At 37.5% G+C, this 27794-nt stretch overlaps 1 protein-coding gene across 16 annotated transcripts; it reads right to left on the minus strand.

Moving 5' to 3' along the window:
* Window positions 1–214: 214 nt before the first annotated feature.
* DNAI3 (dynein axonemal intermediate chain 3) lies at window positions 215–27766 on the minus strand. Of its 16 annotated transcripts, XR_014885155.1 has the most exons (27): window positions 27686–27760; window positions 27439–27549; window positions 26524–26612; window positions 24136–24261; window positions 23594–23632; window positions 19944–20125; window positions 19303–19407; window positions 18314–18466; window positions 16839–17038; window positions 16442–16558; window positions 15635–15816; window positions 15066–15175; window positions 14882–14971; window positions 14187–14324; window positions 13443–13571; window positions 12883–12956; window positions 11157–11304; window positions 10170–10263; window positions 9501–9631; window positions 8659–8722; window positions 8150–8268; window positions 7281–7485; window positions 6718–6809; window positions 5338–5458; window positions 3603–3654; window positions 3405–3506; window positions 215–738 (listed from the first exon to the last, which is right to left on the minus strand). XR_014885155.1 is itself a non-coding variant. In XM_085231360.1 (26 exons), exons 4-25 carry the CDS (start codon window positions 24248–24250, stop codon window positions 3650–3652), a joined length of 2613 nt encoding a protein of 870 aa, XP_085087486.1. In that variant the 5' UTR covers window positions 24251–24261; window positions 26524–26612; window positions 27439–27549; window positions 27686–27760; the 3' UTR covers window positions 215–738; window positions 3603–3649. The 16 variants fall into 16 exon arrangements, 14 of the variants coding, with proteins under 14 accessions (XP_085087486.1, XP_085087485.1, XP_085087487.1 ...); XR_014885154.1 differs by having other exon boundaries at window positions 3405–3654; XM_085231360.1 differs by lacking the exon at window positions 3405–3506.
* Between the last annotated feature and the right edge of the window lie 28 nt (window positions 27767–27794).

Here is a 27794-nt window from a genome sequence, read left to right on the forward strand (position 1 = left end):
TGTGGAGGGGCTTTTTGTTTTGGCATTAATTTATGTCTTTGCGATAAATGTTTGCTCATGGGTCAAAGTAATCAGCACTAGGGTGTGCTTACAGCCATTCCCTCAGGCTTCCCTTCAAAGACCACAAACGAAGCAGATTTTCACGTGTGAAGAACTGGTTCAGTTTTCTATGACATGTTTGATAAGCACCTCTGAGACATATTTCATAGCATGCTACATATAAACCTATTGTTTTTTTTTAATCAGAAAAAAATTTCATCAGAGCATCACAATAGAAGATCATTACATCTTCAATTTTAGAGCTTCAGCAGGTTGATGCATTGTGATTACTTTTGGTATGTACAGATGTGATATAAAATTTCTTTTAGGTTCTCAGATGTGTAGACTGTAGATTGCATTTCCTTTCTTCATTCTTCATTTTCTTCTCACAATGAAGACCCCAACCTGTCATCACAAGCCAAAGCTCCCTATGGCACGTAACATCAGAAATACTTGTCTGGCAGCAATTGCTTTGAAAATTGGAATTCCTGGTTATATTAAATTCTCTGTATTTATGATTTTGATTATCGGCTTGAACTTTGTACTCAATATACCAAAATTAAGGAAAAGTAGATATTCAGTACACGACCAGATGTGATTTGGATGTAGATCTAAACTTCTGCAGCTGCCCTTAATCATCTTTTAGAAAATGTTGATGGATGTTACTAGTGCAATGGTATGTTGCAATTGTGGTTAGCTCTGAAATAAAAATTACATGGGATTTATGTTAATTAAAAGATTGATTAACTATCAGCTGCAGTTTGCCTTTATAACATTTGATAGACTCTTAGAGAAATCACTGGGGAATTTGCAGTTTAAAAAAAAAAAAAAACCAACAAAGAACAGGCTACCAATTTATCTTCTTAAATTGGATTTCATTATGGAGCTAATGCAGAGTGAGTGAAGTGAGAAGATGTACAATCAATGGATATACAGATGATATAGTATATTTGAGAGCTTGGCTTATGTAATTATTACACTAGAGCAGAAAAGGATTCTCACCCTATTCTGGGCTCACATAGCAAACTCTGGTGGAGTGGATCTCCAGAAGAGATCCTTCCCTACTGGCAGTCAGCTCTTAAATGGGTCTAGGAGAGGTGGAATTGCCTTCACCTGTGGTCATGTGGCTGACTCATTGCTCGCCTCAGGTGATCAATCAGAGGTTCAGGCTGTGATTCAGCAGCCCCATACAGAAGGATTGGAAAATGTCAGTAAGAAGAGCTACCTTACAACATGGACTTCTCAGCTAAATAGTGACATCAATTAGCTGGATTTGAGATGCGTTTTTAAAACATAATCCTCTTTAATGAAGAAAAACAACGGCAACTGATCAGGCTATTCCTAGGCATGCTTGAGAGTGCTCATAGAAGTCTGTATCAGTGGAGGTGACCTACTACTGGTGTTGTTTCTGCCTAAATGCACCATCCACAGCCTCACTGTGCTCACATCCACTGTTTGGTCTCTATAGATATTTAGTTAAGTGTCAATGGGTGTGATTTTTTTCTGTCTGGAGATATTCAGTTGCACACTTTTGCTTCATACACACTTCCATGCCACATGCTATTTTGTCAGACTGCCTCTCTGCTGCCATCTGTCACACGGCAACATTTCATTAAATATTGGAGAGAAGGTTCAGCTTCCACTGCCATACCATCAACGTACACCCCTGGTGTGGTGAGCCATTATAATAAAGTATGAGACACTACTTATGGAGCAGCACTCAGAAAATACATGATATAGTTAATGTGCATACAATATCAAAAACTGTTTTATTTTCTAATGTTTGTAAAGGAAAGCATGGCTGCATATTTCCTGCTGTTCACAGGGCTGTGTTCAGCCAGTGTGTCACAATCCATAAAATTATTTGCTGTAACTGGAATTACTATTTCCTCGTGCCCTATTCCCTGGTTTCAGCCCAGACACTGTCAATAGCACGCTGGTACTTGGTTGTTGCTGAGGGGCTGGGCTGGGCTGTTCAGTGAGGCAGAGCTGCCGCTGTGATGGTGCAGAACAAGGGATGAGGTGCACTGTCAGCTATGTCAGGCTGCATGAAGCCTGTGGGCCATGGGTTGGACATCCCTGTGGTAGAGGTATGATACAATTGAATGTACTTTATTAAAGGCTGTCTCCAGCATGGGTTTTCAGCCTTTTGTTTTTCTCACAGGAGTGCTTTAATTTTGCCAACCTTGATGCAGTATTTGTAAATGATATATTTCCTCAATAAAACTCAATGCCTTCTTTTTTTGAAGATGTGACCAAAGTAACTTGCTTGGTATATACTGATTGACATTTGGTGTGAAATTTTTTGAAATCATGGTCTTGTTTCATTTGGCTTTTGTCATTTTCTTCTCTGCTCCTGCTATGTATTGTATTGTCACTGAGGAGAGTTTGATTTGTGCTACTTCTGTTAGTGTTATATGTACCTGTGTGGGAATGGTTGAGTCACGGCCTGAACCACTGATTGAGCACATAGGGAAAGGACCGGTCAGCCCTGGGAGCACAGGTGAAGGCAATTCATCTGCGTGACCAGAAAGAAGTGGTGGAGCCTTCCTGCACTTCCCTCAGACCTCATTTAAGGTCTGACTTTGATTGTGGGAGGATCTCTTTCTGGAGATCCCTCCTCTGTGCAGTTTCCTCTATGAACCTAGATCCTCAGAGATGGGTGAGCAATCTCTTTCCTTCCTTAGTAGCATTCTCCTATTGCACTGATCCTTTTGCTGTTTTACTTCCAGCTGCGCTTTTGTTGTTACCGTGCCGCTCTCTGAAACACGTTCAGTGCTGAAGGGAACCTACTCTTAAGGAGGTGATTTTCAAACAGTGCTGGAATCACCTGCTGTTTTGCTAGTATTTATGAGTTTGCGGGTATGCTATGTTCTCTGGTGACTGAGAGCCCATAGAAGATGGAATCTGGGACTTGGAGGTATTCACATTACCAGTATTGCTTTTCTGTGTGAACCCAGGGTTCTGTAAATATGTGAAGAGCTTAGGTACTTTCTTTTACAATCTAATTTCTGAGCTAATTCATCATAGTAATCCTATCTTTTTAATACTGCTGAACTTTGTCATACCGTAGAGCTCTTTATTTGCCTTAGGCCTTCTTAATCTTGATAGCACGATTCCCCAGTGCACCTCAGTCTAAAGGTATTTGCACTCTACGTAATATCCCAGAAGAGGTGTTTTGCATTTAAACTTGTGGAAGGGCATTATGCTTGCCTCTCCCTCCTTTGTTTTCTCTGCTGCGATAAGCTCCACTGATATTAGGATTTTTGAAGAATTTTGAAATATGTTCTTGATTTTTTTTTTTTTTGAAATCTTTTACTATTTAGAAAAAGGTAAGCATGTATTTGACATCTTAAGCTTTGTACCAGAATTTTACACCAAGTTCTTCTTCTTCTGTTGCTTGAAGGTGAAAGGCATCCAGTTCCACCCACGTACAGGCTTTTCTCATTTCTTGCTGAGCCTATAATCTTTGTAAAAGATTATATGGCTGCATATCAGCATTGGCCTTGAGCTTAGACAGACAAATCTGCAACAAGAGGCCTGACAGCGAGGGCCCATTTTACCTCATTTCCAGGTTCTTGATAAAGCTGTCAGGAGAAACTGGAAGGCATTAATCTGTAAAGATAAAAATTAGAATAGTAAATTGATGATCAGAACGGTGTAAGTATCACGATAGTATTAAAGTTTGTACATTCCGAATCAGAAAACTTATTTGTAATAGAGGAATGAGGCGGTACAGTGATGCTGCCTAAGAAAGGGGATTACATAGGTATATATATATACGTACGCACAGTACTGAGGTACAGGGAAGAAGAGTATTGTGGAACCTCAGGTAAGCAACTGCTAACTTGAAGTTGGAAGCAGAAGCTCTTCACCCAGTTGAGCAGAGGTTAGAAGCGATGAAGGTCAGCTGAGAATCTTCTGACAAACTATCTGCTTATGAAAGGGTGTGTACTTGTAGTATAGGAATTTTAACCAACTGAGCGAAGTCAGTAAAATTTTGCTCACTTAGTTTATTCCTCTGTGTCTTAACTCTTGTTCAGTACACAATAAATCTTCAGTAAGACCTCACAGACAAGTCTGTAGAAACTTGCTGTTTCCCTGAGAAATTGTGTTAATGACCCTTGCTGACTCCTTTTGCACAACTGGCTGTGTTCCACAAGAGGGACAAAATCATTCTCTGGACTTGTAGATTCTTTCAGAATATCTTCCAGCACAATCAGTTCAGCCCATACTTACAAGAAAGAATATGGGGTCTTATGGTTATGCTATTAGCTATATGCAATTACTTGGACAAAGTGTTTCTGCGTCTGCAAAGACTATTATAAACTTTATTGAAGGGTTCATTTAACTTATAACTGATCACTGAAGAGCCTGCAAGGGGAAAGGACTCTCCTTACCACTGGTCGTACAGAGAAGTCGCCATCTAAGGTAATGGGAAATGTCCTAAAAGACTTTCGCATCACACGCGTAGCAGATAATGACGTGTAATATATTCTTGATTCTATACATTTTTATGGTAAGTATTGGAAAGAAATAGACTTTAGAGAAATCTCTAGTGAATACATTTGAGGATGATAAAAGAAAAGGACAGAGAGGGTTAAAATGCGATTAGCCATCCAGAATTGATGAAACATACTACTTCAAAACAGTACTGAGTTCAGACTGTGTGTTTATCGAGTGATGTAGTATACAGTGGTTCAGGTCTTTGAAAGGGGGATCTGTTTATTGGAAGTAATTGGGATAATTTCCTCTCTTTATGACTCCTCAAAGCCTATCTCAAACAGGAAGGGGAATGACTGTTTAAAAGGGTGGATAGTGATAGGACAAGGGTGAATGGTTTTAAACTGAGACAGGGGAGGTTTAGGTTAGATGTTAGGAGGAAGTTCTTCACTCAGAGGGCGGTGATTCACTGGAACAGGTTGCCCAAGGAGGTTGTGGATGCCCCATCCCTACAGGAATTCAAGGCAGGGCTGGATGTGGCTCTGGGCAGCCTGGTCTAGTGGTTGGTGACCCTGCCCATGGCAGGGGGGTTAAAACTAGATGATCTTTGATATCCTTTTCAACCCAGGCCATTCTGTGATGCTTTTGCTGTGACGTTGTGCCAGTCATAGTTTGAATATGTGCTCCTGGTGTTCCATACTTTTGCCTCTTCCCACTCAAGGAGAGGGAAATCACGCTGTCAGATTTAGCAGCTGTTCTTGAAAATTCTGTGTGAAATTCAGCAGAGTGAAAATGAGTGCATTTTAAAGATCTAAGGAAATAAAGGAAATTCGCTTAACTCCAACTGTAACTTACTGTTTGTTCCATCTCTGTCTCCAGCTCCATTTGCATTCTCTTTGGTTTCAAACTCTTGGTCTTTTTTGTGATTTTTCAGGCACTGGACCCTTTTCTCAAAGTAATTGAGTATGTTGGCCTGCTGTTAACACAGTAATAAGTCTTGTTACTAGAATTACTGCTGTGGATCTGAATGATATTAGCTGTTCATCTCTTTTAGGATTAGAGATCCCTATTTATCCAAATAATTTATATCAAAAACCACATGGATTGAAACCAATTAATTTTGAGTACAAATACAAGTAAGATTAAATCACTTTTATGATACTGATTCCGAACTGGTCATCCTTCAGGCATCTGAAGTATAGTATAGTCTCTAAGAACAATAAACCCACCCTCACCCAATGCTTCAGTATTACAACATACAATATTTATTAGTGTCAGTTTCCATTAGCCTTTTCAATAACTCAGTATTCTGAGGTGAATGCTTCAGCTAGAATGACTAATTTAAGTGTTAGTTATTGTTTCTGGACTAGTGATTCTATGCCCTAAATTGTGTAGGTCCAAAACGCATAGCAATTTGGGCAGAAGCAATGCTTTTCCTCATGCTGTAGCACTTAGTTTGCTTTTACCTTACTTTTGAGAGGTTTTACTGCTCACCTGGTGTTGCACTGCTACCTTTGTGGGTTGTATGTAAAAATGCATATGTGGCAGATTTAGAATAAGGATAAGATGAGAAAGTTTTGGGACATAAAAATAACAAACCAGGTAGAAGACTAGTGTCTCGGTGAGATGAAGATGTTAGCATACTCTTTGGCTGGAAGGTAAGAAGGGAAAAACAACTGAAAATGATGTGGAAATAAGGACAAATGAAAACTTGTTTTTAGAGCCCTTTGGTTCTGACAGTCCCAGCTTGAGAACAGAATGATTGAGTGATAACATTAGTAATAGTTGGCAAAATGTAATTCAATTAACCTGGAACCAGATATTCAAATTTGTGCCAAACTTACGGGGGGGGAGGGGGGAGGGAGCTAATATAGTCAAGAAGGTGTAAAGAAAGAGAAACTGAGCGTTTTTACGTTGCTCTGCACTGCAAAACATTATTTTCATGTATGAAATCAAGTGTCATTTAATGCACATGGCAAAAAATGTCAAACGCTTTGCTGCATGAAGTAGGTAGGTTAGAACTGTGGAATTCTGCTAACTGTCCTTTAGACTTCCTTTAGGTACCTCTTATGGGAACTGGGCAGAGCCAGCTTTCCTGTGAGTGACCTTTGGACAATATGGCCTATCAGTCTCAAATTCATCAGTGCCCACTGATGGAAGAGAATTTTTTTCCTACCTCCATGTTGGAGTTTTCAGGATAACGTGTCACAGAGATAAACGAAAACTGTTACCAACCTCGTTGTTGGATGGGTGGCATAATGTTCGACGGATTTCTAAAACATGCAGTACTCCAGAATCATCAGAAACAGCTAGAAATTGCTGCTTTGCTGGAAGGTATTTAACAAAAATGTATAAAAATCTAAATTCCAACAGCAACACATTCTACTTAAACATGAAATGTCTCTATTCTGATATGGGATCTATCCCTTAATATGGGTAACGGAGAACTACAAATGGTTTTGTTGGGGTCTTTTTAGATTATTCTTGACTGCAGTAAAAAGCTTTATTGATCTCCTACTTTCTTAACAAGTGAAATTCTCCTGAAAATTTATATTTTTTCAAAGGTTCTTTTTAAATTTAAAAAGAAATGGTCAGTTACTTTATGCCTTCTTAATAAGTTTAACATACTAAGAATATGATGCATCAGCTTCCCTAGAAAATATAATGCTAAACTACTGGAATAAAGTACCTCTGTTTTATATAAGATAATATGCAGCAAGATCAGCGAGTTTTGCAGAAATGGGCCATTTTACAAACATGAAGTAAAGCACAGCTAAGTATTGTCACCATCAACTTACGCGAGGCGATCTGGGGGCTGATGCAAGTAATCATTGATTTAGAGATGTTCTGGCTATGAGATGGCTTGTGAGTTTCCTTCAGTAAGTCCCAAATATCTATATTTCCATCATCTGTGGCAATGTAGAAAACTCCTGGCCTCGTTAAGGACCAATGTCCTGCAGTGTATCTTTGCGCTGTGCAGTTTGACTGGAGGATTGGTCCATTCTTAATATAGTCAGATATTTGAAAACCAAGAAAAGATGCAATGATCAATCAGTAATATCCATTCACTACTTCAAACATTCATGACCATTCGATATTTAAATGATTCTATTATAAAGTAATACAAGTGGCAGGCTCAGTGCCACTTTCTGCTTGTAGAAGTGGGGGAGGTTAAAAGCAACCCTGACATCTCCCTTCCAGTCTATGAAGGTAATCTTTCTGCTGTTAAAATCTATGGCCTTGAGATGTGCAGCTAGCCTGGATCCTATTAAGCAGGAACTGTAACAAAAACAAAACAAAAAAAATTCTGCTTTTACGTCTTTGGCTATTGAAAGGATTGCATCCTACGTAAGAATTCTTCAGATCTGCTTAGTACACTTGTTGCTCAGTTTGCCCTGCAGCAGTACTAACTTGTTGAGAAACTGGCTTTTACAAAGATGGTACTAAAGAATGTTGGGCATTCTTTCTGCCATTTGCAAGTTTACAAAGCCATTTCTAGAACAGCTTTTCTGATGTGAAGTAAAAGTAAAAGCTTTTTTACACTTTATTTCTAAGCTGTCAAGCCTTATGATTAACAAACAGTTTTGAAAATAGTCTGTGAGGCTGTTATTCTAGTTATCTCATTTATCTTTATTAATTATTTTACAGATGTTTTAAAGTAACTTACTGTAACACCTTCTTTCCAAATGGCAAAATTCCAGCCTCCAACACTGAGAACGATGTCTTTAAAAAATGGAGATCTCTGTACAGTGTTCACAGCTTCTTTGTGGATGGAGTACTTCTTACCTGAAGGAATGAGAAAATACAGTTTCTTGTAACTAGTGGTATTTCACAATGAGAAATGCATAAAGGGAAATATGGGGTAGTATTCAAAGATAGAAGCTTCTCTTGCCCGCCAGGTGTTGGAATTACTGCAAATCTAGTTACCATGAAGCATGACTTCCATGGTTTATGCCAACATGATGAATCTATTACACTGGCTAGTTTGCTGTTCTGCCATAACAGCTGAACTGCATACTACCTTGAGCATTGTACTGCTGAATCCAGATATCTTCAGTGAGATAGACTTTTAGGAATAGATTAGTGAGAACCTTAAAAATACAGAGTGTAGTTGCAAATATTTTAAAATTAGCAGGATATTATGGTTTAAACAGATATTGAGAAACTTGAACTTACTAGCTATTTTTTCCTCGTTACTACTGGTCTTCATTTCCCAGTCAGAATAAATAATTTCTCCATCCTGTGATGCCAGAAAAATCATGTAAATGTTAACGTAAGGATTTGACAGTGTACAGCAAGGTGGCTTATTTTAAAGCTTCATTATAACCATTATTAAATTTGTTCTGGGTAAATTAAAACAGAAGTTCGCAACCCATGACCAAAAAAGCATGAATTTTGAATCACGATCTTTTTTTTTTTTTTTTTTTTGTCAAAAAAGTTTCTCTTATCCTGATGTATATAGGCAGCCTTTCCTGCAGAACTGGGTACCCAAGTATTTGGGGAAAGGGTGGCAGAAACAAGAAAAGCAGCTAGAAGACAAATATTCATTTTCATATATACTCAAAAGTGGGAAAAGTGTTTTGGTGTGCAGGATATGTAGAGGGCTATGAGTAGGTGGGATTTCTATGCATAAAAATAAGTTTTGAAGGAAACTGTAATTTTCATTTGACGTTTGTGGACACGCTTTAAAAAAAAAAAAAGACTCGCAATAAGGCAGTACAGTTTGTTTTTTTTCTGATGGCAGGTAGATAAGTTCAAGGTGTTTTGGAAGCGTCTTCTAACTATTCTTGAAGTAAGGGTTTGTAGTTTATGAAATATGGGCTTCTATTTTTATTTTAAGCACACAGCTAAATGCATTGAAATTGGAGAAAAACTCAGTATGTCCAGAATGATCCTTTTAGTTAACGCCCAAAGAAAACATGCAAGTGCAATCATTTGTGGAAAATCTATGATTTAATTGTTCGGTCTTTGAGATCTTTTGATTAACATTTCTATAGTAGCCTACTATTTTAACTTACTTCAGTTCCAACAAAGAAGGTATTGGAGATATTCTCCAGCACATTCAGAGTTTTATTTGAAGAAATGCTCATCTGTGCACGTGGGCTTTCTTTGACATGCACTTGCGACTTGTGCGGAGATTGCTCCTTATCTGGGAAACAATACAGAAACCTCTTTTTATTATACACCAAAAGTTACCAAATTAATCAATTCCTTTGTCTGGAGGGGAGTTTCAAGAATGGAGATGAAGAAAGCCTTCCGGACTGCAGCTCTATTGGCAGTCTAACAGCTTCCCTGGGCAATCTTGCCCTGTTGCTGGGCCTGTGGCTGATAGGAATGCTGGAATGGGCCATTTCCCTCAGTCAGCACAGGAGCAGCCCAGTTGTTGAGAAGGTGCTGGTTGGTGTGAGAAACCTCTCTGGCAGGTGGTTGGTCTCAGGCGGTGTGTCAGCATGCCAGCTTTGGAGAGGGATTGGTAGTACGTCCCTATCTCAAACTGTGGATATGGAACAGCTCTTTTTATATAGTCATAGTTTGTATATTGCACTTTGAGTTATCAGTATTTAAGAAACATTTTTCTCCAGCTGTGCTCAGCTATGGACATTTTTTTTCTTAGCTTACAGTATGCATAGACTAAAATACAAACTCATTAAAAACATTTTTCCTAATAGATGTAATAAAAATATTACCTGTGATTTTGTAATGATAATGCTGTTCCTGTAGACTAATTTTGGTGAGACTGCATTTCACATTGTTTTCTTCTTCGTTGTCGCACAAGCTTATCTGTTCAGGAAAAAAGAAATGCATCTGATCATCTGATAACTTATTTTCTCAGATCTTTGATCTTTTGTACCTACAAGGCTTCGCTACTTTCTGCTGTAATGGAAGACGTGTTTTCAGTCTACAGCATGTTTGTAAGACTCCACAAAAAGCATTTGCCTCCTCATTTGTAAGTACAGAGATGTAAATTTGCAGTTCTTCATGTTAACTTTTTCCTGCGTGACTTTTTCTGTGTTTCTAACAACAGCAACAACAAACAGCTCCAGTGGTTATGCTTTCTCAACATCTGTACCAGCTGCAACTATTCTGGGCAGAACAGGTCAGGGCCAACAGGTTTTTTTTTTGTTTTTGTTTTTTTTTTTTTTTGTAATTTCCTTTATCTTCAGCCCCTTCCTCCTTCCCCATCCCCTGCTGCAATTAAAAAGAAAAAAATCTCCACCCCTCCCACCCCGCCCCAAAACACAAGAAACCACTAAGCCATACACAAATAAAACCAACCAACCAACCAAATATGTCCTACGACTATTTCAATCAGAGTGACTGTTGGATTGCCAGTAATTCTGTTGATTGTAACTGTTTCACAGTTTGGGACACTGAGATAGGTAGAATGAAAAGGCTGACAGCAATATATGCTATTACTGCATCTGCTTTTGCAATGCTGCAGTTTTTAAGAAGCAATCACTCTGCTGTTTATGAGCTAGCTTCTCAAAATACATTTTATAGAACTTTCAGAGTAACTTTGGAGTGTTTCATAATTAGGAGTAAATCCACAGGAAAAAGTTGCAGTTCTAGGGGAAATTTTAAAGGGCTGGGAAGCAAAAGTACAAGTTCCCACGGGGCTCAGGCCATATGTACAATTTAGCTTGGTTTTTCTGTTCCGTATTTTTGTGCAATACCTTCATGAGAGGTTTCCAGATGAGATCTGGATCATTAGAGGTATCTGAAACTTCAGGGAGCATATTGAAACTGTTTTCTTCTTTTACTTTCTCAGATGAATGCTTGGTGGGAAGTTTGGTGTCTCGAATATCCCAAAATAATATTAAGCTGCAAAATAACTGTATGTTACTATTCTCTGTTTTACTTGCAAAGTCAGGTGCAATTTTTCTTGTGTTTTACAAATGTTTTCTTACTCCTTCATCTTCAAACTTTATGTAGCAACAGAACTCTCAAATGCAGGCTAATAAATGCTAATTACTTAATCGCTTCTTTTGTAAATGGTGGCTTACATTCATTTATTCATCATTTTATCAGTTATAACTCCACCAGGACAGCCAAATGGCATTCACAATTTGCTTATGAAAAGTTACTGGAACTGCTTGTGTGAAATTTTCTTATCTGTGACCTGTATGAATACCTCAGCCCTCCATAGTTAAGGAGTGGTTTGAGAGCTGAAATCTACTCCTGGATCAGATCCTGAGACTGCTATGCAGCTCTGGTGAGTATAACCTACTGTAGTAGCAGATGCATCTTAATACAGCCTGGAAATACAGGAAATGTTCTCTTAGCTAATCTAAGTCAATATTCTGTCTCTGACTATGGTCTCTACTCAGAAGCTCAGAGAATTGAACAGCACCCTATAGCTGTAGGATAACGTAGTAATTCTTATAGAAACTCATTTCTGTCACTGTGTGCCTATTCGCTGGCACTGAAGACAACCGGCACTGTTTTCTTGAATTTGTCATGTCATCAGGTTTTTCAGCCCAGTAATTGTTCTTGTTGTGCTACTCTGGGTATACTTTCACAGAATCTGCCCAGGCAATAATAAGCTGGCTCATCATGGACATCTTTCTTTGCTTTGCTGACAGGAGTTGCAGAGGTGCCCATGCTCTTCAAGAATGCTGTTACAGTGACTACCCTGCTTTTTGAGTGCATGCTATTAAGGTGGAGCCCCCATTGTGTGAGTAGTTTAAAACAATTTCTTCCATGTGCATTACTAGTTTTACAGTTACAGACAGTTCTGTTTGCAATCAATCGGTCTTTTCACCTCATTCTTTGAAGTCTTCTGATTTTGAGTAGGAAAAGTAACTCTGTATCATTAACAAATCTTGCTCTCCTGGTACTGACCTCCTTTTGTAGTAACTAGCAAATACAGGGCATAAACCCTTTGCCATCATAAAAGCTAAACATGAATTTCCACTTTTTGCATTGTTCCCTTGCCCATCTCGCACATTTCTTCATAACCTTCATGATTATTTAATCCCCAAGAAATTAATACATAACTACTTCTCCAGCTAAGTCTCTGAGCTTAAATATATTTCACAGTATTTCTGTGGCCTAAAGATCTTTGACAACATTTTGCCTGAGATTCTCACAATCCTAGGGGACTCATGCAAAGAAGACATAACTGTGGTGGTGTGTATTTGTGTGGCCAGTTCTACTTAAGATACAGACAAAATGTACAAGTGTATGCGCGAGGCTGTTCAGATAACGAGCCCTTAATATCATTGCTGCAAAAGGCTTCACTGGTCAAGAACCTGATGTGCCTGATTTCTGTGTACAGAACTTCAGCTCTGTAGGCCAGGCTGACAGGAATCCAGAGGTGTACCAGTATCATGGGGTGTGCTTCGTGAAGCTTTCCAAAGGAAGCTGGAAGGCGTCTCGTAAATTATGTATTGCATGTACCTATCAGGGGAGCAGGTTACAAGCTGCACGCAAATTCCAGCTCTGTTTTCAAAAGTCTCACCCACTCGGTTGATCTAAAAATAACAACAATTAAAGGGGAGAGGAAAATGAGAGGATGAAAATCATGCTCTAAGTAAATGCCTCAAGATGTAAAATGATCTAGAATTTGAGTCACTTAGGCTTGGGTAAGGTTTGAAAATTAGAACTTAGGAACTTGCAGTTATAATAACGGTTAAGGAGTTCTACACATGTACTTCAGGTGAAATATCACTTGAAATTCAACATAATTTAAATACAGAAATCTTATAATTCTGTACTAGATTTTGAGTAAAACTATAGATATTTTTTTTTCCTGTAATGACAGAATCATATCAGGTTGAGGATACAGAACAGCTGTAAAGCATAATGAACAGAAGTGGCACCCGGTTAATTAACATTTTAAAATGTAGTCAGAAATAGTGAGCTCTGTTCCAAATAATTCAACTTTTTATCATTTTATCTTGAGTTTATACGATGATCTCTGAAAACAGTAAAAAAGGGGAAAAAAAAATAAAACTCACCTCAAAATAATCTGGCAGCCAATGTATATCTGTTATCCTTTTTTCATGGCTTTGGTGTATGGAGGAGGATGTGCAATGTCTCACTGAAATTTGCCCTTTATCACTCTCATCATCCTCCATAAATAACAGCTGGAAATGTTTAAAAAGAAATGTCTTTGTGTATTTTCAAAATTAAATAGTAAACTTGTCCAAGAAAATGATTATATACTGATAATGCTTCTTTGTCTATTTCAGAACAGCCTATAAAATTTCACTAAGGTCTGATACAGAACCTTCTGAAAACAGAAAGCCTTGAATCAGGTCTTTGGATATGAAGCTCTGAAAAGAATTCCAACGTGCCTCCAGGGACACGCATCCAATTAAGTTATTAGTTCCTTCTCTGCTTTTATGTCTCTCCCTTCTATAGTTGACTTCCCCTGAAGTCTGCTTTTTGTCTTCCAAGCTATCATTTTTATACCCACGCATTTTCATAACTATTTTTAGCTTTTAGGAACAAATGCTATGCATATTTGACAGGCAAGAGTTGAGTAAATGTTGCTGCCCATTCATATTGAAGCTGAGGTCTGCACAGAATACAGTAAAGCTGTTAAGCTCCACTAATAATATAGAAATGCTGTTGTGATAGTGGGTTTATTTCATGAACTCATCAGGTTTCTTATCCTACCTACTTTCTCACTGCGAAGAGCCAGGGTACCTTCACTCATTTTTCCCTCTAACCTGTATTCTAAGTTTCCCTCTCTTTACCTCAGACATATCATCATTCTCCAGTAGACTTAGAACAGAAACATTATTCATATTAACAACCGTCTTTTTCATTCCAACAGCAACGCTTTTAGCATTTTGCAGTTTTTCTTCATATTGAGAAATATCCCAGAGTACAACCTACAAGGAGAAAGGAGAATATTATTTCATTCTTTGTATTAATGCTCACTTTTTTTTTTCCAAATACAATTCATGTTTTTTTTTTTTTTTTCCTGGGGGACAAATAAGAAATTCACTCTCTGTACTAGAACTTATGAAGACTCTGAAAATACTGCCTCTTTAATATGATGCCATAAGTTGAACGGCTATACTTATGTCAACAACGAAGAGAAAAAAAGCCTGCACAGTTTGACATACTTTGATTTTTAGCATATTTTGATGTACTGCAAACAACCATCTTGAAGTACTGGCTCAATTTAGGAATAATCAGAACATAGCAGAATTTCTATCATTTATTTCACAAGAAAAATACCAGGAACTATAAACTCTCTGTCAGCTGTAAAATTGAAGAGAAAACTTTCCTATTCATAGAAATGATTAATTCTGTTGTTTGAGTTCTGAATTCTTGAGACTGATATTTTTTGTGACAGTTATTCCAAATGTTGAGTACATCTTTTCAATCTTTTTATACTGTAAGAAAAGACAGAAATAATCTTACGCTTAAGCAAAATTAATACCTGTCCACTGAAGCAGCCACCAGCTATAATATTTGGATCAGTTGGGCTGAACTGAAAGCAGTAAATGTCATCAAGACACTCTAATATTAACTGAGAAGAAGGAAGAACAAATAGTTAAGAAATGCAGTCACATTTCCTCTTTTTAAATGAACATTTGGAGTATGTAAAAGTCTTCATTATATACCTGAGGGTGGATAGGATCAAAAAAGCTCCAGAAAATAATTACTGAGTCATGCAGCAGCTTAGTTCTCTCTTCTTTGGAGGGACGTTTTATTGCTGACTCTGCTATAATCCCTGATTGAGAGAGAAAGCAAACTTTTTCGGAAACAAATCAAATTCCAACATACCGTTACTTATGGTAAGTGACTTCTTTATCCCTGAGAAACCGATGAGAAAAACAAACAAACAAAAAAAAACCCACATATATTTATATTTTTGTTGTTGCTGATAAGGATCAGGATAAACATCTACTTTTTTCCTTCTGCTCCTTAATGGTGTAATATTGAACCAAAAGTCATATGACAGGCATGCAGTCTTGATCATCCATCGTAAAATCAAATATTTTGTAGTTGAATTAATTTCCTACGCAGGCAGCAATACTGGCTCTAAGTACAGTGTGCAGTGTAGATGGGCATACAGAGTAAGTTGTTTTTTTTTTAATTAGTATTACTATTTAAATCCTGTTGACTTTATGAAAGATGCATATTTTTACATCTGTCATATAATACATATCATTCAAGACTCAATCATTACCATAGATGGTTGGATGCCAACAAATGCAGCTAATGCTTTTGTCCTTGAGATAGTGTAGATCTGTAAATGTTTGGTACGCTTTAAAACAAATGTCTGACTTGCCACTCATGTCGTCTCCCAGGGCTTTCCAGTCATCAGAAAAAGCATTCATAATTTCATTTTGCTGCAGTGCAATTTCCATTCTGTTTTGTGAAAGGACAGTTAACATTTTCAAGAATCCAGATATGATAACTCAACATAGAGTCACAAAATACACAGCTTTGTTTTTCCAAGCAATTTGGATCATGTTACTGAAAAAAATGAAATCTTCAGTGACACATCACAAATTCTTTCCCATTCAAAATATGGGAAAGAATTTAAGAAGAATTTAACTCCAGTTCTGTATATCTCAAGTACAGCAAAATTGTCTAATCCTTGTGCAAAAGTCATGACTAAGTGGGACTTGTCCCATGACTAAGGGCTGTAGGACAGCATCTTTGCTCTTCTGCATAAGCTTTTTGTTCGAGTGGGCAGTTTGAAGACTGGCTTTGCAGTTTGTTTGAAAAGATTTATTGCTACCAACTGTAACAGGTCAAAGTTATACTAAGCTATCATTCAAATTAATATGGTATAGATTGAATGCTCATCTTAATAGAAACAAATATCAAGGTAATATTTGATAATATTATAATAATAAGCAAGAGAAACTATCTAGGTAAAAAATGTTCAGTATTTAACCAGATTGGTGGTCCATACAGACTAGTTCTGTCTTCACACGCTTTCATTTTACAGTATTTCCTTTTAGATGTATAACGGCAGTAGCTTTACCTTAAACATGCTGATGTGAGAAATTGTTTCAGCTTCTCAGATGACAGAATCTCTTCTTTCTCTTCATTTGACAGCTGTCTAGGAAAATACTGTGTGGCTGCATTTTTTGGATAGGTCCTAACCAAGTGGAATAATTTTGAATATGAGCATGTGTACGTTTATTTTGAAGACAAACCTTAAAGACAGAAACCCATGTCATGTGTAAAATTAAAAGCAGAGTATATTCAGTTTTTCTGGGATGTCTTTGAAAAAGTGAAAGAAGATGGAGCAGCATCCAGTTCTGTTCTCTTAATTTATAACTGAGCAAGTCCAGAGGTGTTAATTTGCATAACTTTAAGTGAAATCAGAAGCAGTTAATAGCTTAATAAGTAAACTGATAAGTATTTCCCACACTTACCATTGTGTCTGAGTACTAGATTCTCTTACTTTGGGAACCATTTGTGCAGCCACATGTTTTTCAAGCACTTTTATACTGAAAGATTGGTCTTGGTAGGAAGTACATTCAACATAACTGTCTTTTACGTGTGAAGCGTTCCTGTCAGTAAATCTAATTGGTGCACCAAACTTCCTGTGTCCTCGAGAAAACATGTACTTAATCTGGAAAAAAACATTTCTGAAGTTATCAGAGGAGTTTTTGTAGGGTCTGTTCTGTAAGCTGGCACCATTCATGTAACTGTAGAACTAGCTCAACTGATGGTTTCTGTGCTGAGTTGGTTATGTTTATAAGCACTCTTTGAAAGTCAACTACATACGTAATAGATGACATTTGTATTTCCAAAAGAAAGAAGTTGTCTTCAGTGAATGTTTTGGATTACTGCTAGCAGGATAAGAGAACTACACTTTCTAATTCAGGCGATATCAAAACTGAGCCTCTAAAGGATTGGGGAGAAACTTCTTGCCAGAACTCCCCCCAGAATTCACTCTTCTGAAGTGAGTTCTGTGGCAGTTCTAAAAACAGAAGCCATGCAACTCTAGGTGGATTTACACTCCAGATTAAGTTTGCAGAGAGAAACCTCTAACACTGAGTTGGACTTCTAGGACCTAACTTTTCAGCACACGTTTCAAACTGCAGTTCTACGGCGAAGTATTTCAGCCTCGTTTGCAGTGTATAGGGAGAGAAAAGTGCATGAAGGAGGATCCAGAAAAATGAATATTTTCAATTGAGGGAGGAGTTTCCTTAGTGACAACTGGAAAAAGAGGAGGGCTATGACTTCTCCACTCTCAGAGAAAGTTAGGCACTTGGTTTCTGACAGCAGAGGGGTATTTCTTTGTCTTGGATTCATATTCAAGGTACCTTTTCCCAGCACTTCATGGAGAACTGGAAAGGAATGTGGACTAGTACTTCATTTTGTTGAACAGGCCACTGTTATAAATCTGGGAATAGAGCATATCAGCACTGCTTCAGATCTCCTTTTGTACAAAGCCTTGGTGATAAAGCACATGCTGAGAATACTTCTGAGCAGGTCTTGCAATCAAGGTAGAATACAGAGTACTGGAAACTAAAGAAGATTCTTAGAGTGTAATTACAATGATATGTAATCTGGCTAGTTAGTAAATTGAGCAAAAAGTGGCAGAGATGCTAACAACCAAAGAGGACCAGGGCTTTTGAACATGCAGTTTAAGAAGTAAATAAGCCCCGTGCAACTTCACATGCTTTATATGCAGGACTTAAAGGGAAATGAGTTTTCCTGCAGCACTTCATTTTCATTTATGTTTGATAGTTTCCCCCCCCCCCCTTTTTTTTTTTTTTTTTTTTTTTTTTTTTTTTTTTTTTTAGAATTCAATCAAATCAGATTTCAATTTTCTGACTTCTGCTTTTTAAGGAACTTAACATAAATTTGTTTTTATGATACTTGACTTGTTGATTTGCACCTTTTTAACACGCTCTTTAACGGATTCTTCTTCAACTTCCTTTTCACTGCCAAGAGAAACCCATGGCTTGGAGACAGGACGCTTATAAGCACAGACTTCTGGAGTTTCCTCTTTCTCTTCTTCACTGACAATTTCTTCTGCGGTTTCTGGAGGCTGACATCAAACAGTGAGAAATAGTGTTTTTTCAAATTTTGTTACTGAATTTCTAGTTCATAAACTTCAGATTTCAATTTTCATTTTGCGTTCTTTTGTCTCAGTGCAACGAATCTGGCTATAATGTGTCCCTGCGTTCCGTGGGGTTATGACCGATTCATCCATTTGACAGTAAATGTTACATATTTAAATACTAAAGAGTGTTACATTGTAGTCAAGAGTTGTCTTGGAAGCCAATCACTGCTCTAAAGAAAGAATTTGTAGTGATTTTCTACAGTAGGCCTTCTTGTGTGGAATTGCAATTTGCCTTTCTATTAATCATTACTTCTGCTGGGAGAGACTCTCCTGTTGAAGAATGGTGTAACCTAACAATGCAATACACAAGGGGAATTGTATATATATGCAGTTGTCTAAAACTAAATATATATATATATATATATATATATAAAAGTTTTGATTTCGATTTGAAGAATATATAAAAATACATACTGTGAAAAATAAATACAGTATTTATTTGAAGGTATCCAATATATTATAATTTCTTAAATGTATATCTTAATCAAAAACATGGATGTTGGAAGAAAAAATTAACACTTATAAAAATGTAGCAATACTAGCCCTCTGTAGTAGAACACAGTTTAATTGTTTTTCTCACTGCCAAAGGTTTTTTTTACAGCAATATATCTATTTTTCATTACCAAGTTATTCTCCAGAGGAGCGTTCTGGCTTGCAAAGCACATCAGATATTAATGAACACAATAGCAATCCTGAAATATTTTTGAGACAAGATTCTGAAATGTTCATAGACAGAATAACACTGTGGTATTTTTTCTTACCTTCAGAAAGTTTTCTTTCGCTTCCTCAGAAGCAACAAGATAAAAGTTCTGTCCATACTGGAAATTTGCATCAAAAACTATCAGAAGTTCTTCCCCTGGGTATTCCTATTTCAATTAAAATAATTAGTGGAAGACTGGAGAGAGAGGAAAAATAAAAAATCTAGAAAAGACATAAGCCTATGACTGGCAGAACTCAGACTAACGATGTTGTGTAAAATCAGTATCTTGGTTAATCTATTAATTTCTCTGCTGATGTCATGTGTTAATTGAGCAGCACAGATGGATTTTATTTTGTAATCAAAACGTGTAGAACAGAACTAATATTTTCACATGCAGAATTAAACAAATAATCTGCTTCAGTGATTCTCAATGATTAGGCAATGAATCGGGGAAAGCAAAATACGTACAGCTCTGTCTGTTCTCAGAATCAGGCCTGGTAACATTTATGTTACTTTTAGTATATTCCCAATTTAAAGATAGTTTTTAAAAAGTGCACACTGAGCCATGAGAAACTTCTAGAGTTGACTGTGATCTATGACCTTTGGCTATTACAGAGTCAAACAAGGACAGACCTTACTATTAAAAGCATATACACTCTAAGAATATAAAGTTTTGAAGTGAGAACAAAATAAGCTACGTACCAGGACAATGTTTTTGACAGGGTGGAAATCTGAAATAGCAGCTCTTGTTTTTAGGTCCTGAATGATGTCGTCTTTTTTAATAAGCTTGAAACAATTTTCTTCTGTGACATCCTCATCCACTCGGCAATTAAAAATTTCTTGGGTACTTGTAGTGAAAACTAAGGGAAAGATTTCTGGGTGGCCTGTGAAAGAAAGAAAGATCACATGCTAAAGTAACTTAGAGTGTCCTTTAAACATAAGTAACTCCAGGACTTTACTGTTTCCTAGCAGAATGTCTTTGAATCTTTCAGCTTAGTTTTTGTTACTCTGGGAGGTGTGGAATACAAATTATGTTACATTTGGCTCATCTTGGAAAAGATTCTACCTAATATATATAGTGTATGTCATTACTAGTATGAGAGATCATTTTTCTCTTGATTGACAGGTGGTTATGAGCTTTTGTGGAAAGTCATTAGTGGACTAAATAACCCTAATAAGGACACAACTGTACGGCTTTTATTTAAAACAGCTCTTGAATATATAATCTCTTCTGTATAAAGCAGTGCCACGTTAAGCCAGTATTTAATCTAAATATGGCTTCAATACCCTCTCAAATAAGGATACTGTTCTGATTTTGTACTTACATGCTTTTCTTGTCAGTTTAGAGTGTCATTGGGTATATTTTTGAACTAATAGGTGAGACTGAAGCAAGGTCACTAAGATTCAAACCAGATGCAAGGCTTCATTTTCAGGTTTGCTGGAGAATAAGTAGCTGTTGGCTGCTGTGCAGATGACCTCTGTTAGGTTTAGTCGCATCCATGCTGAACAAGGCAGCTATTTCTTATCTAAATTCTGACGCTGTTATCTTCAGTATTTTTAGAAAGACTGGGTGCAGTTAGGTAGCCTGCGGATTGCACTTTGCAAACACTCACAAACTGATGATAATATGCTGCGCTTCTTGCTGGCCGTATGTAAACAACCCTGCTCCTGCACAAACTGCCTTACATAATAGATAGAAGTGATTAAGATTAGTATAGATCAGGCTAACTGAATCTTCCCAATGCTATGAGACTCTTTTCTTCATGAAGACCCCTATACTTACATCTGAAAAGGCAAGCAGATGTTTATCTTGGATGTTCAATTTCTCGATAAACCGGAAAATTGTAAAGAAGTGCAGACGTGTATGTGAGATTTTGATTGCCTACTAACATGGGCTTATCTACTAATATGGGCTGACGTCTGTGATAAGTCCTGGTGTTTTCAATCTTCTGACTTTCACCCTATTTCCTTTCTTTGAAATACATAGTATGTTACCTCAATTCCCAGGACTTGGGCGGTTTTTTCTTTTTGTTTGTTTATTTTTTCTTCTGTGTGCTTTAAATTGGAGTTGGCATCTATTCCAAAGTGATTGTTTTGATCAGCCCTCAACATGTTGTGAGAAGCTGTCTCTCATATATGCCAGTAAGGACTGATAAAATGATAAATCCTTTATGTCTGTCAGCCAAGAAACTAAATCTCTGCGTTAGCCTATCTTATAATGTTTGATGAATCTGACATTTATCCTTTCAACTCTTTCAGTGCCACACTGTGTCTGCTCTTCTATAAGCATCCATGACAATAAACTAACTGACACATCTGGTACACCCTGCATATACCAGGTATGATTTTTGTGGCATTCACTATTTTGTAGTTCTCACCATAGGCATTTACAGTCCACTAGTTCACTTTCATCATGATCATAGCCAATATTGCAGTTTCCCTCTCAATATCTTAGAGTTTTCCATTGTCATTGAGAGTCATTGAAGATGCTTCCAAAAATTACAGAATTATAGGCTATTGATTGGGAAAGACCTCTGGAGGTTATCACCATGAGTAACACCAGACCAACTCAGCTCTCTGACTACTCTCTGTAGCTCATGAGGCCAGACCTAGATTCTTCCTTTGCTTATCAATTTGTCTGTGAGAATGGACAGGGAAAGAAATTGTTTATTCTGGGGTGATTGTAAAGATTTGATCCTTCTAAGAAACAGCAAAAGTTGGTTATGAGAGATGGCAGAGCAGGGCAGATAGTCCAAGTGGTGTTTTCTTCAGTGTTCATGTGCTTAGGTCCAAATTAAAAGGAAAGCAATCATCACATTTGAAATTTATTAGTCTAAAGTACTAATATTCTGTATTATAGAATTGTATCTTACAGCATTCTATATTGTAGGTAGGACCTATGTTATAGATTCTTGGATCTGTATATAAATACATATTATAGGTTCATAGGGGGCTGCTATTGAAATTCTTAGTAGTATGAGCATTTTTAGAGTGCTGCATTCTAATAAGAGAAATGATGTATCATCTAAAAAGAGACTTTGTATTGTGTTCCAGTAGTAAATTGTATTCATGTAATTCATGAAAATCTATAGCTCTATCAGCACTTCACAAAGGGCAAAAAACTCTAATAGAAGTAAAGAACATTTGTAAGCCTTATACGAAGGAGATACCACACAGACAGTCTAAAACCTGCGCAGATAGCGAGTATATGGCAGTATTTCTTGCTTCCAGCAGCAGGTTAGATTCTGTGGATCTAACCTGGCTTGCCACCAGGTGGAGTTAAAATTCTTTCCTAATGACAAAATTAAATATTTCAAGGAGCATAATGTTCAGCATTTTAAAAGTAACTCTTTCATCATCTGGTTAATCTCTTGCTGTCCATTTTCATCAATTACCCATTTTTGTGAAGCCAATCAGAGCACAGATTTCACTTTCATGCATGTTTCTATGGGATTATATAGGAAAGCAGGTGGTGTATGATGTCTTTACAAATTACCTGCTTTTTGTATTCCTAGTTTTGCCCATTATGTCTTAGCTTTCTGCAATAAAAGCTGTACTGTTAAAAACTAATTGAGAAAATAACACTTTGGGTTTATTCTGTGAATCATAAATCTTACGTAGATGGCAATTTAAGTTATATCCAATAAAGAACACACAAATCTGGTCATAAGAGCAGTCTAACCAGAGATGTGAAAAGACATTAAAAGATTATTTCATGTTATAGATAAAATATAAACCAGATTTTTTAAAAAAGTGTAATTTCATATTTTAACTGATAACTATGGCTGCCCTTAAAACCAAACAAAACTGCATTTTTCTTGCTCAGAACCCAAGGGAAGCACTTAGTACCTTGTGACTTGTAAGTGGCAGATGGTATTTTGTTCTGTTAAGCAAAAGACATTAGTCAAAGTCAATGGAGATCTATGTTTAAAAACAAAGATGGTCTGCTAAAATCATCTCCTCAGTGGATTTAGTAAGTATTTGATGAAATAAAAAATTAAGTAATGTTAAAATGGTCAAGCTTTCTTTCGGTTGTGTAGCTGTTATGAAATACAAACTTTTTTTTTTTTTTAATCCAGTAATTTTCTTTATTTCTCCTGATCCCAGCTCCTCTCAACCCAAGATAAAAAACAAAGCCATATCTATTTTAGCTTTCCTGCTGCACAGCCTGCTGTGAGTGGCACCAGAGTGGTAACATCTGTAATCACCACAACAGATGTACCTAGTTTCTAATTTTCCTATTCATATCTTTTTTTCCCTTTTTGTTCCATGATATCATTAGTATGAAAACTTCAAAATGTTTAAAATATTCCAAAACAATTACTTTACAACCCAGTCATCATAGCACTTACCTATGCCAACCATAGAAAGATCAGCTTCATCTTTTTTCTCTGAAATATAACAAGATGTTATCAGAATTTGTTTCCCTAATGAAATAACTATGAACATACAGTTTCTTCCTTGTTAAGGTGGTATTTAAAATTTTTATATACATTTAAAACTGAAGTGTGAAGAGGAAATAAAAAATAAGTTCCACACAGCTCAAATTCAACACAAGAAATGAGGGAAGCTTTTTAAAATAGATCTGTATCTTAGGGAGCCATTAGCATTTTTTTGAGACTTCGGAGATTTAAAGCATGCTTTTATTTTGAGCAGGTGCTCTGCACTGGAGAGAAGCCATAAGGAATTTGTGTACATTGCAAGATTCCGTGCATTAAAAACTTCCCTTACAATTACCTGCTCACACCTGCTTGGGACAATTAGCATGCAAATCATGTTATGTGCAGAGGTGAAAAATGGACAAAGCTCACTGATGCTGTACGGCAGCAGAGCTGGCAGGTGTGTGGGTAGACCAGATTTATTACATTCTTCATATCTGCAATACTTTACACACCAGGTTGTTTCTGTTTTCCTTTTGAGGCTTGCTTGGCTTCTCCACCTCTCTGTTTCTTTGCTGAGGGTTTTGGACTTTTCAAGGTGGTCTTGCCAGATCTGAGATTTTTTGGCATGTTTTCAGATTCTACAGAGAAAATAGATATCAATACATAGTAAACAAACAGTGGAATACACTGTGCAGGAGTGAAAATTTGGCCCTTTATGTATTTTATTATTCCAGTCTAATTTTCATCCAGAGTTAACACTGCAGAATTTTAAACATAAATTATATGGTACGTAACAGTTGTAAATTCACCCATCCAGGGTCACTAAATACACAAGCTGATTATCAAAAGCAGTGAAAGGTTAAGTTAGAACATGCATTAACCTTAAAGAAAGCTGGAGAACCTGAGTTACGGTGTGTAAAGTGTAGGTGAAGATTTCATAGTCATTCATATTTGTGCCAGTCTCCTTAAAGTGTAAATCATTACACGGATGCACAAAGCATTTTTGTGCTTTTGCATTTCCATTTAATGTATCAGTGGTAGCTCTGTGGAGGACAGATTTGGAAAGAAACCATGCATAGTTACATGCAACAATTGCACAGCTAGAGACTATACTGTGCAGAAACTACCTCTCTTTCATTTACTCCCCTCCTTCCCATTACCCAGCGTAAGGATAAGAACAGCAGCGTAATAAATGAAATCTAAATTCCATTGCAAAAAGAAACAAAACCCAGCCTGCCCACTATACAGTCCGGATGGCACACCAGCACTAAATACAGTCCCAGCACCACCATGTGGAAGAGGTACGCATAGCATCCAGTAAAACTGAACCACAATGGTCCCAAACAGTAATGAAAAGCACTGAAATTTGTTTGACGTTACTGCTGAACAGCTAGAGATATTCAGCTGGGATAAGCACAGTGGGACTCCCAGCGTTTGTGCTGCAGTTATCTTTAGCACTAGGAAAAAAACACGAAGCCTCTCCCTCTCTTGCATTTAGTGCTTTTCTTTGGCCTACAAGCTGGCTGGCAGATAAACTGTTTTTTTTAATGTGTACAAAACATCTACAGAATTTGGGTGCTACTACACAAGTACCAACAGATTAACTTCTTGGAATGCTGCAACTTTTGCCTTGCAGGAGTTGATGGTTTTGGAAGATTTAAAAAACAAACATAAATCAACACAAGTAAATCATGTGCTGTAAGGACATGACTGTAAGGAGGAAGTTTTTTTTTTTTTTTTCCTGTCCTCATTCACAGTCATTTTGTGAAGTACAGAACTACAAGCACTGCTGATATATTTGTTACATTTAATGTTCAACATTTTTCCGATTATAATCTTTCAAAGGTGCCTCAACACTTTGTGCCTGGTTTACAGTTTACAGTTCTGAAACACTTAGGGCTACCTTAACTTACCATACATCTTACTTCAGGGGGGTTTAAAAAAAGCCGATTTTCTCTCTCTCTCTCTCTCTCTCTTTTTTTTTTTTTTTTTTTTTTTTTTTGTCATTTTATTTTATTTATTTATGGTATTCCCTATCCATCTCTTCGTATGTTTTAAGTAATATTTGTGACCAGCATCCAGCATTGCTACTGCTGAAGAAAGCAGACAGTGGTGCCTGCGGTTAGGAGGAGGTCAGTTCTTTCAGAAGTTAGTTGAAGGATGGCACGAACTGTGTCCTGTGTGTTACAGTCACGTTGTCTTACTTAGCCATTTCATAATTATACACTGAGATAAAGCCAATTTGGAAAATATGTGTTCTGCTGAGTAACCAAAACCCTAAGTCACATGAAGAGAGGAAACACTGAAAAGGCTGAGATAAATCACATGACTATTTTTAGCAGAATAACTTGCAAATAAAAACAACCTTTCTCCTCTGACTGACTTCAAGAATATTATATCTATAAAAGCGATTTAAAATTTTGTCTCCAAGTAATGTGGTTCTTCCTTCTTTAACTGGAAGAATCAACTGTACTACACAGATGGGGAGTGCTGATGAAGGCAGAGGGGGCGAGTGCATCTGTAGGCAAACGTTAATACAAGAAGTGTCCCCATTTTAAGTGTTGGAAATGAGTAGTACAGCGATCAGTGGGGACTGTTTATGGTTCCACCTGTGGTGCAAAGAACCTTACCGACTGGAAAGGTGATATATCTAGAACAGTTAGAAAGCACAAAGTAATTATCCCCTTTCACAGTATCCCTAACATATTCTATCTGCCCACTTGTCTTCCTGTGGGCACTTGACTGTAAGCTGTCAGGAAACATTTAAGGCCTCCAAAGAAAGCAAAGGCAGGACTTCTAAAAACTTATCTGAAAGATAATCGAGCCCACATCCATTTACTGGCTATATATACAAAGGTTTGGGTTTACTTTTGTTGTTTAAACAGGATTATGGTACTAACCTCAAGGTGCTTCCTGCAGGAGGCTGGCACCTGATGAGAACTTTAAAACATGAGCTGCACAGCGATCTATCTTCCTCTTGCCACCACTTCTGAAAAAGGGACAACATTTGCAGTAACGTAATTTGAAAAAATTATGAGTGCAAAAAATAGAAGTACAAAAAAAAAAAAAAATTGAAAATCAATTGATGTATAAACCGCCTGCTATTTTATGTAAGCAGTAACATGTTATGTTCATTTTTTCAGTACATATGCTCAGCCTAATTTCTCAGCAAATTTTCCAGTGGGACACAGCGTTATGGTGTTTAATTGCAAAAGCCCATGTGAAGCTGTGAATGTTTGACATTGTGCAGCCTCATTTAGCTGTAGCTGGATGTAACATTCTGAACTTTATAATATCATAAAGAGCAAAATGAAGATCAGAATGTTCTCCTCCCTGGTAAATGGACCCGGACATTGATGGCTGTAGAACAGAAGCGTGATGTTGCCAGGTGCTGCAGATGGAAGGAGCAGCAGTTACCAGCAGCGCAACCGTTGCTGTCTGAATGGAGGGCTCGGAGTGATTCAATACTTGCTTAATTGAGTGATTTAAATTTCAGTTTGTCTGCATCACTAATTTAAGACTAATTTACTCCAGTTTGCCGTGACAAAAATGGGGTCAATTTAACAGAAGGGCTATGAGGAAATTATTAAAGACATGCTCTGCTTTTTTTCTTTTGGTGGTGTCACTGACATGCTAAAGCCCACATTTCTGCATGTAAACATTTAGGGACTTACTAAAAATACCATCTCAGTAATGACCTACTCGCTACATAAGTAAGTTCATGTACAGTGTTCACTTTAGTTAATCCACTTTGCTCTACATGAAGGGCAAACAACACACCTCAGGTCTGTACTGCAACGAATGGTTGTACGTACTTCAGAGCAGCTTCATTCTGTGAACCTGGGCTGAAGCTTTGGCAACTGCCCCATCCGCTCTGCACGTGAGCGTAACTTAATCCGCACGTGCAGATCTTGAAGGAACTGAGCCTACGTGAGCAAAGTGCAGATTTCGTTATTTAGTAGAAATCCGCAGAGGTTTTTTGTTTGCAGCGAAGGCGAGGAAAGGACGACCTCAGCCTTCCAACACACGGCCACCCGTCAGCCCGCTTGGAGCCCCGCTTACCTGCGCGGCGTGCGGTTGTCATGGCAACCGGGAGCCGGGAAGGGGCGGGATTGACGTTTCCGATAGGCAATAAGCTCGCGGCTTTTCGAGCCCGCCCCCACGGGGGGAT

The sequence above is a fragment of the Meleagris gallopavo genome, chromosome 10, assembly GCF_905368555.1.
Source record: "Meleagris gallopavo chromosome 10, MGAL_WU_HG_1.1, whole genome shotgun sequence".
In the NCBI taxonomy this organism is placed as follows: Eukaryota; Metazoa; Chordata; class Aves; order Galliformes; family Phasianidae; genus Meleagris; species Meleagris gallopavo.